The following is a 14,242-nucleotide window of genomic DNA, read 5'->3' as shown; positions in this document are numbered from 1 at the left end:
ACTTCGGAAAGCATCAGTGGACGTATCGGCAGGATTCCGCTCTGGCTCATAAGGCAAAGGTGGTGCAACAATGCTGCGCAAAAGCTTCCACGATTTCATTTCCACTTCAGAAGGGCCTCCAAACAGCCTGGATCTAAACCTGCTTGACTATTCAGCCTGGTCTGAGTTAAAAAGCAGCCTGCTCTACTTCCTACCCCAATTTGGCTGCTCTTCGTTAGGCATTAGAAAAATCAGGGAACAGATGTAGACATCCGTGCTGCCATCAATGCATTTTCAAAGTAACTAAAGGCTTGCATTTGCGGAAAATATGGCCTTTTTGAAAAGTAGATTTGGATTTGTGTATGTAGAACATAACACATTAAGCTAACATAAAAGCGATTTTGTTACATTGCAGTTTAGGCAATCTGAAGACAATGTCAATGTAGAATGTGAACATTTCCACACATAGGGTGAATACGTTTCTCCATCAAACAGAGCAAGCATCCGTGCTAATCAGTCTTTTATGAGTGTTTCATGGAACCATAACAAATGTCCAAATCATCTGTTAAAAATACTTTATGAATCAAGCAATTAAATTTTACTAGGCCAGTGTAACTCCATCTATTAAAGAAGTAAGTTAACTTTAAATATGTTAACTTTGCATTTTTCATGACAGCTGCACAAAAGCTGAAATTTTTTATAACTGGTGCAAATGACAACTCTACAGCAACCTGTTAGGATAACCTGAATGTAAATGCTTCTCAACAGTGAGGGTCTCGTGGTCTCGTCACAGTGTGGCACTGCCACAGCCCACGCATTATCTAAATAAGCAGGCTAAGTGAGCATGTTTTCGACTATTTCTTTTTCGTTAAGCGAAGTGGCAATAAAATTATTCATTGCAATGTAGTCAGCAAGTTAGGCATTAACATGGCAGGTTGCAATCGGTGCACCTTTACATTTCCTCGTCTTATTGGGCCAAAATAAATGTTTCTGCTTCCACGCCATACACAGAATGCCTATCATAAGTTTACAGTGCCACCCTGACTGTACTGCAGAAGCCATGCAAAAAGCAGGACGATATTGCTGTTTCTTCTTAAGGAATGGTTGCATCAATGCATATTCTGCAGTTCCATTTTGGTTCAATGGTAGCACCCCTCTTGCCTTGCATGCTCTTCATCACTTGTCACAACTAACCAGTGCAAGGCAAAGAATCTCTGGATTAGTGTTGGAACGCCATAGAACAATACATGCACTTTCCGGGACTGGACAGTCAATCATCATAAAATTTTCTGAATTTTGGCATCTTATATGCCAAACCCCCACTATGATTATAAGGCACACTATAGAAGGGGACTCCAAATTAATTTTAATCACCCGGGGGATCTTTAACATACACCTAGCCCGTAGTACATGGGCATTTTTGCATTTCACCCCCATTGGAATGCAAATTTTCTGAATTAACAAGGTTTGAACTAAATGAGCATTATCACTGAAGAAGTGGACAAAGCTGCCTTTCTTTGCTGTTTGAAATTTGTTTTTTAGAGCTACAACTTCATGAAATTGCAGCTAGCCATTTAATGGGTGAGAGGACAGAAGCACGACCTAGAGCACGAAGAGGAACATATTAAAGGGACATTAAAGGCAAATATTAAGTCAAGTTAAAGTGATAGATTAGTACTCGAGAACTTCTTTGTTCACGATAATATTACCCGCCGTGGTTGCTCAGTGGCTATGGTGTTAGGCTGCTGAGCACGAGGTCGCGGGATCGAATCCCGGCCACGGCGGCCACATTTCGATGGGGGCGAAATGCGAAAACACCCGTGTACTTAGATTTAGGTGCACGTTAAAGAACCCCTGGTGGTCGAAATTTCCGGAGTCCCCCACTACGGCGTGCCTCATAATCAGAAAGTGGTTTTGGCACGTAAAACCCCACAATTTAATTTTTTCACGATAATATTGAGACCTTAGCTTTAGTAATTGAGAAATTGAGGTAACTGGGGGACACGATTAGAGGTTCTCCCGGGACATTCAAGCACTAGCCCGATAACGAAAACACTCCTCATTATAATTCTGTCACTAGTACTCAACCACTCCTAATAGCAAGGGACTTGGAAAGCATATTTAGCGCCAGCGAACAAGGACAGAAGACAGATGACACCACAATGCGCTATACTAGAAATAAATTTCAGCATTGCCATTTGTTGGGCATGTTGGTAAACTGCCTTGGAAAGCATATTTAGCGCCAGCAAAAAAGGGCAGAAGGGAGACGAGCACATTGTGATGTCGTCTCCCTTCTGTCCTTGTTTGCTGGCGCTAAATATGCTTTCCAAGGCAGTTTACCAACACGCCCAACAAATGGCAATGCTAATAGAAAGACCATTGTATTGGATTGCAAGATGAAAAAAATGCTACTAGTCCAGTTCTATTTGATTTCTAGAAAAAAACTTATTGAAATTACCTGTGACAACGATGGCGGGCGGTCAAAAGGTTTCGTTTTCTTCAATCTGTACCACCCGTGCTTTCGCGTTTCAGTAGTTTCGTTATTGCGCAGTGCTGCGCAGGTTTAGCCGGCTCACTAAACTCGCACAAATTACAAGTAGCAGAGAATGCCACATTCATGTGATGTCGGAGGATTCCTGAATAGTCCACACCACTTGACCAAGAGTAGCTGCGGCGGTGAATCCAATGCATTGTCTTCGCTTGTTTCTCCATGGTCATGCATTTGCGTTTAGCATAGAAAACCGTACTGCAATCTGTTGGGTGCCATTTTACTCACCGATGGCAGTAAAGGGCAGTGATGGCATATGCAATGTCAGTCCCGACTCGAGGGCGGGTGATTTGAATTACTCTGAAGGTATGCCGACCCTTCAGACGAAATATTCTCGTAAACGAAGTCTTTTCTTGGAACAAAAGAAGCGCTGCAAGGTTTTTGGAATGGTATTTTAACAGTCCCCGTCAACTTAGCATTTGTTTTTAGTGTCCCTTTATACAAGCAGTTAGTTACTGATCCACAAGCAAAAAAAAGAAGGGCGAACATGTGTGTATCTCATTTATAAGAACCACATATGTAAAGACAACAAATGTACATTTAGAGTGACCTCAACAATAAGTGCAAGAGAGGAGAGGGTCTTCCACTGCACGATGTGGAGGAAAAATTCTGGTTCCACCTTAGAGGATGCTTCATGTGATCCCATACTCTGAAACAAAGTACCACTTATAGACCCTAGAATGCAGGAGGCTTGTCAATATGGTGCGTTGGGTATCTGTGCAAGAGTGGTACTTCTTTGTGGTGTTCAAAACATGCCAAATAGTTCTGAACTAGAATGACTGCAAAGTGAGTAACGGTTCATGACCGCAAAGCATTATAGGATGCATTTGATATCTGAAGCAAAAGAAGATGGCAGCTTCACGATGCTACCAAGGTGGCAGAATCGTGTCAATGGAAAGCTGCGCTCTCTGCGGTGCAATGGCACATCCCTAAGCTCGATTTACTGCCCGATTTTTGTCCACAGCATACTAGAAAAGTGCTATTTTCAGAACTTCTACTTCACATTTCTTTTTAATATTTTCCCACAAAATAAAGAATTGCCTGAGGACTGCAGGAAAGAAATAAAATGATCATTCTAATTGCCGAGTCTCCCCTCAAAAGGGTGGGTGGTCAACCAGAGCAGTGGGCGGCATCTCCCCTGCCATCCACTGTGGGAAGAACTCTAGTCGCAGAAGTACAAAAATTGCACTGTTATTATACACAATGTATTCTTTGGCTGCACCATGGCTGACTTGCTTTCGTTTCTTAGTTTTTTCTTTCTTTTGTCGGCAGCAAACAGCTTAATTTTAATGTTGGTAGCTGTAATGCTCCCCGCCAAAAATTTGCTTCAACGAAGGAGGGATGCATGATGGTGCATATTTAGCATGCCATTGGCATTAAGACTAAGCAACCACCTAACGCAAAAGTTAAAGGAATCTGCAAGGCACTTCTTTATGGGGCTGTGCCAGTGGTGATGGTGCCAGCATGACGAAATTCAGGGGTGGTGAGATTGCCATCGTAGGCACTCTTTTTCAGAGTCAATTTCAATTTCAGAGAGCCTGTGAAGGTGAAATAGTTTGCGTAGCCCCCACAAGAGCCTATTTATTGAAAGCATTACTCAGCTAGATAATGTCAAGGACAGGCCATGAACTGCACTTTTGCTTTAGCCACATAAGATCAATAATTAAAAGTTAACATATTTATATTGTTGCACACATAACTGCAAATTACTCCCCTATCTACAGGCTGCCAATCTGGACACTGAAATGGTAAACATTACATCATTGCGATTTATATTGCTCCAATATTGCTTCAAAAGAAGAAAAATAAACACCTTGTATATAACAGAGCATTAAACATAGTTTAAGATCAATAGCACCCACCTTCTCCAAGCAAGTTTGGAGAGAGTACATTTTCTTGGACGAAAATCTCTAATAGTGTTGCAGCATCTAACAAATTCTGTTCCCAGGAATAATCATTGAGGACAACCTAAAGGAGACAGGAAGAAAAAAAAAAGATAAAACAAGAGCTTCACCTCAATCTGAAGTATTTTTAATAGATTTAAACAATAGCCTTACCTCAACCATATTGGCTAGAGGCCCTTGCAGGGAATATGTGGGAGCCAACATTCCTGGCAGCTAAAGAAAAACAATTCAACATAAGCAGGCACTAAATCAAGCATTAATGGAAACAAACCTGATAGCAAGATTGCCATCATCAATGCCAAAATTGTAGAGCCAAGAACTGTTTACTTAGTGATATGCTAGCTCACCAGCAGCACCACAAATTGGTGGCTTTTCAACCTTGCAGCAAAGATATGAACACAGAGCAAACCCTTGACAATTCAAAGGTTGCATGAATATAAAAACATCAAATTAATCCATGTCACTGATTATGACATTGGTTGAAAAATTACTTGCGTGGGTAATACACTAAACCCAATGTTTTCTCTGCAGTATTATGCAAGCTAGCAGTACATCCCAAGAGCATGTAACTCCAGATTTGGGCTGCAAGTACCTTTAGAATACTACCTACAGCAGTATCACATGCATATCACGGCTATCATATTTCCATAGCTACTCTTCACCCAAGCAAATGATTTATCTTTTGCATCACACTGCCACTTCATTTTCTGTACTGTACAAGTTTAAGTTTAAACACCAGGATCAAGCACAATGTTACACTTATATTAACGAAAACAAAGCTAAAGTCATAAAGGACCCTGTAAAACAGTATGTATATCCAAGGCATTGTTGAAATCTAATAAAAGTAAAGCTTGTTTGAGTTAGCATAGTAGCAGCAGTAGTGGATGACACGGGCACAGCCATGTCTCCTGTGCCTGTTATGTCTGTGCCACGAGGACGAAGGCAATGTATGATGATGAGAGTTGTTTGCACTGAGAAGTACAATGCATACCTAAATACATTTAAGGCTGCAGAACCCTTGCGTCACAGTGGCATATCCATACAGAGGGATTGGTAGAGAATGGGCATATACTCAGGGACCTATACAAGGTGTTCAAATTATCATGCACCACGATTTAAAAATATGCAAATGCCACGTAACTGGACAGAACCAAGGTAATGTTGTTTGCTGTCACTTGGAGATACTCAGAGCATTTGTTGTATTCTGCCTAATTACATACTTAGTCTTGTTAACTAATCAATTTTTCAAATATTATAATTAGGTGAAAAGTATCAATGAGAAAATTGCAGAGCAACATGACAAACTCCCGATACATCTTTCTGTTGCTCAATACGTGCTACAATAAAGTGTTTTTCCAAGTGTGAAAGAAGCCCGTGAATACACGCAAAGTGCCTCGAGCAGTCAGTTGTGCGGAAATTTTGCGTGTATTCGCGGGCTTCTTTCATGCTCTGAAAAACCCTTTTGTGTAGCACGTACTGAGTAACAGAAAGCTATGTTGGGAGTTTCATGTTGCTCTACAATTTTCTTATAGACACTTTTGATCTAACTATAATATTTGAGAAGTTAGTTAATCAAGACTAATTATGTAATTAGGCAGAATGCAAAAAATAATCAGAGTATCTCCATGTGATGGCAAACATTAGCTTGGCTCTGTCCAGCTAAGTGGCATTTGCATATTTATATTAAATCTTGGTGCATGATAGTTGGGACATGCTATATATTGCCTACTAAGCCAGATAGCAGTCAGTTGTCTATTTGGCACAACAGCAGCATGCACATATTCAGTGGTCAGTTTATATATACATAGTGAATCTTTACAAAATTAAAGTCCACTGTTCTGCAAAATACTTTCAAATTAAGTGGATTTTCCAATTACACAAAAAGAAGAAAAAACCTAAAAAGAGAAGGGTGAGACTGCATGACACAAGCACGTCTCGTTTTTCTGTGTAGCAGGACTACTTGATGTAGTCACTCATGTGGGATTGCTTGGTAAAGTAGTTCGCTGTACCAGGGGTCATTTGCTCTAGCATGCTGCTTATGCACAGCATCTCAGTCACCGCCGCTACACTGAACAAAGCTGCGGATGTCGTTCAGGGACTTGATAACCGTCGCTGAAGCGGGTGCATGAGTAGACTCTTTATCGTCCCTGCCATCACCTACTAGTACAGAGTTAGTGATTTAGTCTTGCACGTTAGTGTACAATGTCTGAATGTCTGCTTTTATGTTCAAGTAGTTGGTGAAGCCTAGTCCGTCCCGTCACCATCTTCATACATTAGCAGAATGGCGCAGGTGTAATATTTCTCCCGCGATAGGGAATTGTACGCGCGCAACCCACCAGCAGCGTAGAAAACGTGTCAACACATGTGACACAGCTGGTATTCACAATGGGATAAACCGGAAACTAAAAAGCAAAAGCGCTATGTTTATTGATGATGATGCTCAGAGTCCCTTCAATGTTGCGAGATCGTGGGCCTTTGAAATTATCCAGTATAATTTGCATTGCAAAATATAGGACACACAAATTCTACAAATTAACCGAATTTTCAATTAAAGCAAAATCAATTATTGAGGTTCTACTGTAAAACATATACAGCGAGAAAACGACGACCATACGTGCTACCAAAAGCGAGACCTTCATGCCCCAATATCGAGAACGAATTTTAAGAAGACTGCTGAGAAAACAAACTTTGCTGCCGAAGTGAGATAAAAGGCAGCAAATGTCTACACGATTAATTTTTCACAAAGGGGGCAAATTAGTTAAAAATGGCTACCCATTTGGCCAGAAGCAGGCTGGCCTGATATCACCATGTCGATCAATGACATAGCTTCTGTTTCATTCTAAGTCTATGGGAGACCTAAACAAAAACTGCTTCTGTGGTAAATGGGCATACTAACGCTAGAAGCTGATCTTTCTAGGCTCTGGCCAGCCTTTGGAACTGGCGCCTCAACAGCAGAGGTGGATGTTGTAGCAGGCCCACTCTTGGGCTCCCTGTCACGAGCCTCTGCACTTGCTGGCTGCTTCTCCACTTGCTGCTGCTGAGCAGCTGTTGCTGAGCTTGGCCCTTGTTGTGCCGAGCCCGAAGACGGGCCAGGCCAGAGGGAACCACCAGAGCCTAAGCGCCGGTGCTGCCCCAACTGCATGTTAAATAAGCAGGGGGGGGGGGAAAGGAAAGAAAGCATGTTGAGAGTCCGTTCAACTAAAATATTCTCTGTGCACAGCACACAAACCATATTACAATAAAAGTGTTGCCTATTTCCACTTTAGTCAGTGAAATTACACTAAGGCAACTCGGAGAGATATTTGTAATATTAACATTTATGAAGCACTGAACATCACAGAAGGCAATGTCAGACAATGTTAAAAATTAATTTTTTTCACACGAATGCATGCCTGTGCCAGCGTTAATACTTCAGGAAACAAAAGTTCTTAATTTCTGGTCATTCCTTAGCGTGCCACGTAGACACAGATGGTACACCACTTCTTTGTGCGAGAAGGAAGCCAGATGGCTCGCTCGACAGCAGTGCTGCCTTACTTCGCCATGTGACCGGTCACGAATGATGACCGCCAGGCGGCCATGGAAGTCCATGTTGCTGACCGGTCGAGGCAAAGGATAACGGGCATCCGGGCTCAGTCGGCGGCGTGCTGATATGGCTGACAGCTGCGATGGCGTGTGGGTCAAAAGTAAATATGTATGCTTCTTCAGTTGCCCACTATCCTTAGCTTACCCTACAGTCAACTACTCCAGTCAGTTTTATAGTGGCATCCCTTTCCCTTAACCACTGACAGGCACTTGTGAGAAGACCATTATATTAATATTAAAGTGTAGGAAACTGGTCTTCAATGTTTTAGTGCTGACCTAACTTGTCAGGGCATTTGAGTTATTTAGGTCCCTCCTCCAAGCACAAGACGCACATAACTGCAGTTACAGAATGCACTCATGTGCACAAGCATGCTTCAACTCAGCTTTTCTAGACTATACCGTGTGGAGGGCGACATCGTACAACTGAAATGATGAGTAGCTCAGATATCGCAGGAGTGTCATTGAAGCAGAAAGTTTTTTTAACCATGCACTTGTATCTAGGGGAAGGAAGTGAAGTGTAAAGGTGCTTCTCAAGCAACTCATCATGGCAATTTCCAAGCTATGTTACTTTCACGAAATGCACTGCAGTTGAGTTGAGCGGCTGCACTGTCCAACACATGAGTTCTAGGTTGAGATGCCTTTGTGAATAAGGAGGTAATTTTTCAGATGCTAAGATTCTGTATTGACGCTTTACAGTACCACCATAATGGCACTACCATCTTTGAGCATGTGACTGTGCTACCACCACTTGCCTTGTGCTCTTGCTAGCATGTGCAGATTTGCCCTTGCACAACACATTATTAAACTTGGTTAAACTATGAATTCGTAAGTTACCTAACAGTTCCACTCAAACGATGCATTAGTGATTTTGATTCACCACTTCATTTTGGCCTAATGTTACATGACTAACACTCCATACTAGGGGAGATACATTAATTGATCGCCTATTGCTTATGTTAGTTTTTATTTTTAGATGAGTTGATAGCTCTTACAAGCACTGGGCAGTGCCAATAACTAGTTCCTCTGCGAACAGTGTCGAGAGTGGCAAAACAGACCAACCAGGAATGCTACACTAGCAGATGAGACAGCTAGCCTAGTTAGGAGGCACTTTTGTATAAAGAAATATACATTTGGACTGGTTAAGAACAAAGCAGTATTGCCATTTTTGTGAAATGTTTGATAAACAGAGCTCCGCTTAACTGTACCATTTAAGCGAGGCTGTGATAACTTCGCACATGTGCATTCAAGGGGTTTTACTGGTTTTACATGTTCTGGGATCGTATTTTATAACAATTAATTTTGTTTTTCACTTTCACCCTTCATAGTTGGCTCGGACCAAGCCATATCCCCGTTATCACCAGGATTGGCAACTCAGTGTCAAATCATAGAAGAGAAAAATGAAACACACAGATAAATTCAACTTACTTCTGTAGCTGTTCAGCTTATTAGCATTTCGTGAACATGACAACAAAGTGCTGCAAGCCTCCAATTTTGTGCAGTGCTCACCGCAGGATGCCAGTTAAAAAAAAATGCTATTTGTTGTTTAGAAGTGCCCACTCAGATACAGCGATGAGCATTGTATGAATTCAGAGGTCTACAGCGCTCTGCCAGCCCAATATTGAAAAGCTGATAAGGCCTTGCATGGCTGCTACTCATGCATGCGTGCATGATGACGAAGACTGATTAACGTAGAGAGCTGTTTTAGAAAAAGTAAGTCATGCCACTGACGAAGACGTGGCAAAAAACAATCTTTTGCAGTCCTCTGGCAGTGTGTTGTAGGCTTTTGCATCAGCTTCAGTTTATTCAGTCATGACTCATAGCACCCCCACCAACCCCAAGATCATGTGAGCAATATTGGCCATGACTAAAGTAATTTCGGGTCTATCTTAAACTGCATCATAGCAAGATTTTAGTGTACCTAAAGAACTAGGTTCTCATTTTACGGGATTTATGAACTCAGTTGTAGATTACTGCAAAAGAATTGCGACTGCAGCATTGTTAACGTTGCAATGTTGTGTAACATGTACAGTAAAACCTCGTTAATTCGGATTTTACGGAAACAATAAATCTAAATTAACCGAATGTTAAATCAATGAGGGTATTAAGAGAACAATAAACAACTGCTTGCTACACCAGCATGCTTTTATTTACAATCAGCAAACACTATTTCTATTTTGCACAAAAGCAGTGCAGGAGCTGCAATTTTCATCATCTTCTGAATTATCAGCGCTTGCAGCGGCGATGTCATAACTTTCTTTGTGATGTGGCCGTGGCGCAAGACCCGCATCTTCATCCGAGACATGCTTTTCTCTACTGCGCGCACATCCAGATTGTTTTTTTTTTCACCACTGAGCTGGGGTACTATTCTGGACATTGTTAAACTCTGCCATTTTGTCGAATTCACCATCTTGTCAGCTCTGATTGGGACGGCTGCCATGGCCTCTCTGATCAAATGAAAAGACCACCAATACAAAATTCAACAATATGGCGAAATTTGACAAGGTTTAGAATAGGACCTCTGGTCGGCAACCGCATCGCAATGTAGCCGGAAGGTTTGATTTGCAAGTTGCGGGAGAATAGCTTATCATTCTTGACAGCTTCCACCATGTTTGACATTTCGCATGCATTGCACTGAGTCAGAACAAAACTACTACTCGCCACAACTGCTGCGGACGAAACCGTGGTCATCGTCAATGCGTTCATGGATGGTGCACCCACAGTTACGAAGGTACGCGGCCAACGTGCACAGAGTCAAAATAAAACAAATGTTTGCCGCAACCACCGTGGACGGAACCATGGGTGTTAACAGCACGATTGCAAATGGCGACTACACAATTCTGAAGGCAAGTGGCCAGCGCAGTGACATTTGTGGCAGTAAACACAAGAATAAAGACTATAAAGGCACAAATAGGCACAGCAATTTCTAGTGAATGACAATTTTTTATGAAAGAGCAAATTTCATCCATAGAAATTCATAAGAGGCTTCAGCTTGGGTATGGCAGTGCAAGGAAGGTCTTGGGCAGTGAGTGAAAATGGGTCAGGCATTTTAAAGATGACCAGATGAACATTAGAGATCAGCCTCAGAGTGGTTGCCCCCAGACAGCTACGATTGAAGCCAACAAGGAGACTTGATGCACTCACAAAAAAAGACAAGTAACAACAGACAAAACAGCAAGAATGCTTGAAACAGGGCATAGTTCAGGAGATGATTGAAAGCTTAGGTTACTGAAAAACAATTGCTGCTTGATACGTTGAAACTTTGCAGAAGCTCCGTCACTCATTTCACAATAGGCGACCAATAAGAAAAGGGATCTCGCAGAACAATAATGCACACCTTCACAGTTCAAAGCCCACGAATACACGCAAAGTGCCTCGAGCGGCCAGTCACACAGCAATTTTGCTTGCATTTGCAGACTCCTTTCATGCTCAGAAAAACACTTTTATGTAGCATGTATTGAGGAACAGAAAGCTCTATAGGGAGTTTTTCATGTCGCTCTACAATTTTCTCATTGACACTTTTAATCTAATTATAATGTCTGAGAAGTTGAATAATTAGCTCTAATTATGTAAGTAGGCAGAATGAAAAAAATAATTTGAGTATGTCCAAGCAACGGCAAACAACATTATTCTGTTCAGCTACGTGGCATTTGCATATTTTTAATGTTTGGCTAAAGTTACGTGGGACACCCAGTATCAGCGGCAAGGACTTGCGGAGTCGCCATCTCTCAGAAGCGCCTCCCTTGCGTGGCTTGCGTTTCTACGTGGCGCTCAATAAAAACACCCCGCGGCAACCCTCCTGGACATTTCTGTAAATACTCTCAAAATGAGGGAAGTTTCTTACTGCCAAATAATAATCTTTGGCAAACTGAAAGCAGAGAATCTTTTACAGACGCTATCTGTTTACTGAATACGTACAGTGAATGCCACTGCACGCGGTCACCACGATGGAGTCTCCTGAACCGGCTTCTTGCGTGAAAGGTAGGCACACGCTAAGAGCAAGCTATGTGAAATATGTTCTTATAGTGGGCTGTCTGTATAACCAAATGGAGCATAATAGAATGAAGCCTCAATGCAGTGATTGCACAGGTTCGCAGCGACCGACTACACGTCTGCATGTATGTCCGTGCACAATGTTTCACTTTCGTTGCAAGCACGTTGTCACACCATGCCGTGAGCTTTAGGCCGCAGAATATGATCATTTGACAGTACACAAGCAACCATTGTTGCGTGGACGCTATCAGAGCTGTTCAAAAATAATTTTGTTATAGAGACTTCGACGCCTATGGCGACTGTGAGGTGCATTCACAATGATTCAATCTTTTTTTCCCCCCTAAATTCTTGGACATTTCAATATTATTTCTCAAGTTGAATCGCACGGTATGTTTATCGGTATTCTCAGCGTGCGATTTCCCGCTGCTTCTTTCTCTTAATCCAGTCCGTTAATCCCTAACACAAACATGACCATATGCCATGCCTTATTTTAATGTGCTTATTACTGCTCCCTTTCCATTCCAGTGAACTTACCAGTATCTAGCATCAATGAGTTCATAGACTAAACCGCCATGACATTAGCCGGCAGCGAGCGCAGGTGAGCATCTCACTGCACATTTTCTGCTACTCACCGAACATAGCAGTCCCAGCGCCATAGCAGAAATCTTCCTCGCAACTGTGCTTGCTGCATACCCGGGTTGTAGCCGACGGCTGTTTGCCGTTATAAGTTTTGCGAACCAAGCTTCATGCACCTTGTCCTGCGGCTACGTGTGAATAAGGCTGACACTGGGCTCCGTTGCGTACATCCGGCACTGTGGCACCGAACAGTAGCCTACCATGCTGCATGTCTCCAAAGGCAGCCACGACCTATTATAGTGCTTTCAAATGTTGTCAAGCAGACGCCTAAGGCGGGAAAGCCTCCCCACTTAATCAGAACTGCAGCACAGGTGAGACATTAAACTTTTGTTTTCAGCTTGCATCGGTGCTTCCGAAGCAGCCGACATGGTCGCTGGGTCCATGTGATCCCTCGTGCCACGTCACGCCAACGATGGCACCAGCTTTTCCAGTGGTGGAGCTCGACCCCAAGAGCACACAGCTTAACAGTGAACATATGGTACCAGTATTTCGCAGTTTATTAAAAACTGCTGAGGTAATAAGGCTGCCTCCTACCAGGGCACATAAACAATGTTGGATGAGAGCCAAATTCAGTTCCAAAGAATAGTTTGATGCACAATGCACTAGGTATCCATGCCTAAAAATAAATATTGCATGCTGTAGCTTTGTGCCACCTGCAATGTGGTCACTGGACACAGCACATACAATTCCACCCCCAATTTTATAAGTTTTCAGTATGAATTATTCAAAAACCAATTAAGTGACAAAAGTAGCACACTGTTTCTCCAATACACACATAAATTACCTTCTTTTCCCCTTTCAGTAAAAGATAATAAATAAATAAATAAATAAATAAAATAAAAATTACCCCATACCTCTGCAGTGGCTGTGTTGGGCCCACTAGCTGTAGTTGCAGTTGTAGGCCCATTGCCTCTGTAGACTAGGGGAGTCTGGCGCATGGACATGTGGCGGCTCCGGCCTGGCATCATTCCTGCCAGAGTAGCTCTTGGACGACTCCCACTACTCTCGCTGCCGCTGCCTTGGCCCATGTGCATGTGCTGACCTGTCAGAGACAACCAGCTATGTATGACTCACAACCGGTGACCTTTTACCTTAAGTCATTGCTTTTATACTACCATGGTGCAAGAAAATAGCCAGGAATAGCAACACTTATATGACATCTTCACACATCCAACACACAACAACTAAAGGGTTTTTATTAGAAGTTTCACATTAACTCACGTTGTAGCACAAGGTGAGGCTGGTGTAGGAGAGCAGTCATCAGGCCATTCAACATCTGGTGCAGCTGATCATCATGTTGATTAGCAGATTGTGGTGCCTGTAAGTCAACATAAACCAACAGAAATGTAATTGAAGAATAACAAAAGTGTCAGATGCTAGGGACACCAAAGAAAGACTACAATAGACTAAACTTGCTGACCTTTTGTAACCCTCTGCATTTGTTTTGTGGAAACCCTTTGGACCCCTGTAGTATACGGTCACGGCCGTGCTGGAACACTAGCACTGTTGCAGCTTGTTCAATGAGAGCATTTCTTAGCATAGACAGTCTACTCTGCAATTCCTGAGGTTGTCGCCATTGGCGTGAAGCTCCGACCCCATCCTG

General features: G+C 42.5%; 1 protein-coding gene across 3 annotated transcripts in view; it reads right to left on the bottom strand.

Annotated features, from left to right (window-relative positions):
• Nucleotides 1–14,242, bottom strand: part of LOC126547923 (large proline-rich protein BAG6) — a 189,055-nt gene that overhangs the window by 47,294 nt on the left and 127,519 nt on the right. For 2 of the 3 annotated variants that reach the window (XM_055063459.2, XM_050195979.3), the window contains exons 16-21: nt 13,861–13,957; nt 13,494–13,681; nt 7,966–8,091; nt 7,328–7,567; nt 4,585–4,644; nt 4,390–4,495 (exon numbers count right to left, since the gene is read on the bottom strand). In XM_055063459.2, coding sequence (XP_054919434.1) covers nt 4,390–4,495; nt 4,585–4,644; nt 7,328–7,567; nt 7,966–8,091; nt 13,494–13,681; nt 13,861–13,957 — 817 coding nt within the window. The remainder of the gene's footprint in view (nt 1–4,389; nt 4,496–4,584; nt 4,645–7,327; nt 7,568–7,965; nt 8,092–13,493; nt 13,682–13,860; nt 13,958–14,242) is intronic. The other variant, XM_050195980.3, reaches the window with a different exon arrangement.

This window comes from Dermacentor andersoni, chromosome 1 (genome assembly GCF_023375885.2).
Source record: "Dermacentor andersoni chromosome 1, qqDerAnde1_hic_scaffold, whole genome shotgun sequence".
NCBI classification, from domain to species: domain Eukaryota; kingdom Metazoa; phylum Arthropoda; class Arachnida; order Ixodida; family Ixodidae; genus Dermacentor; species Dermacentor andersoni.
This window is presented reverse-complemented; position numbering and strand designations above follow the sequence as displayed.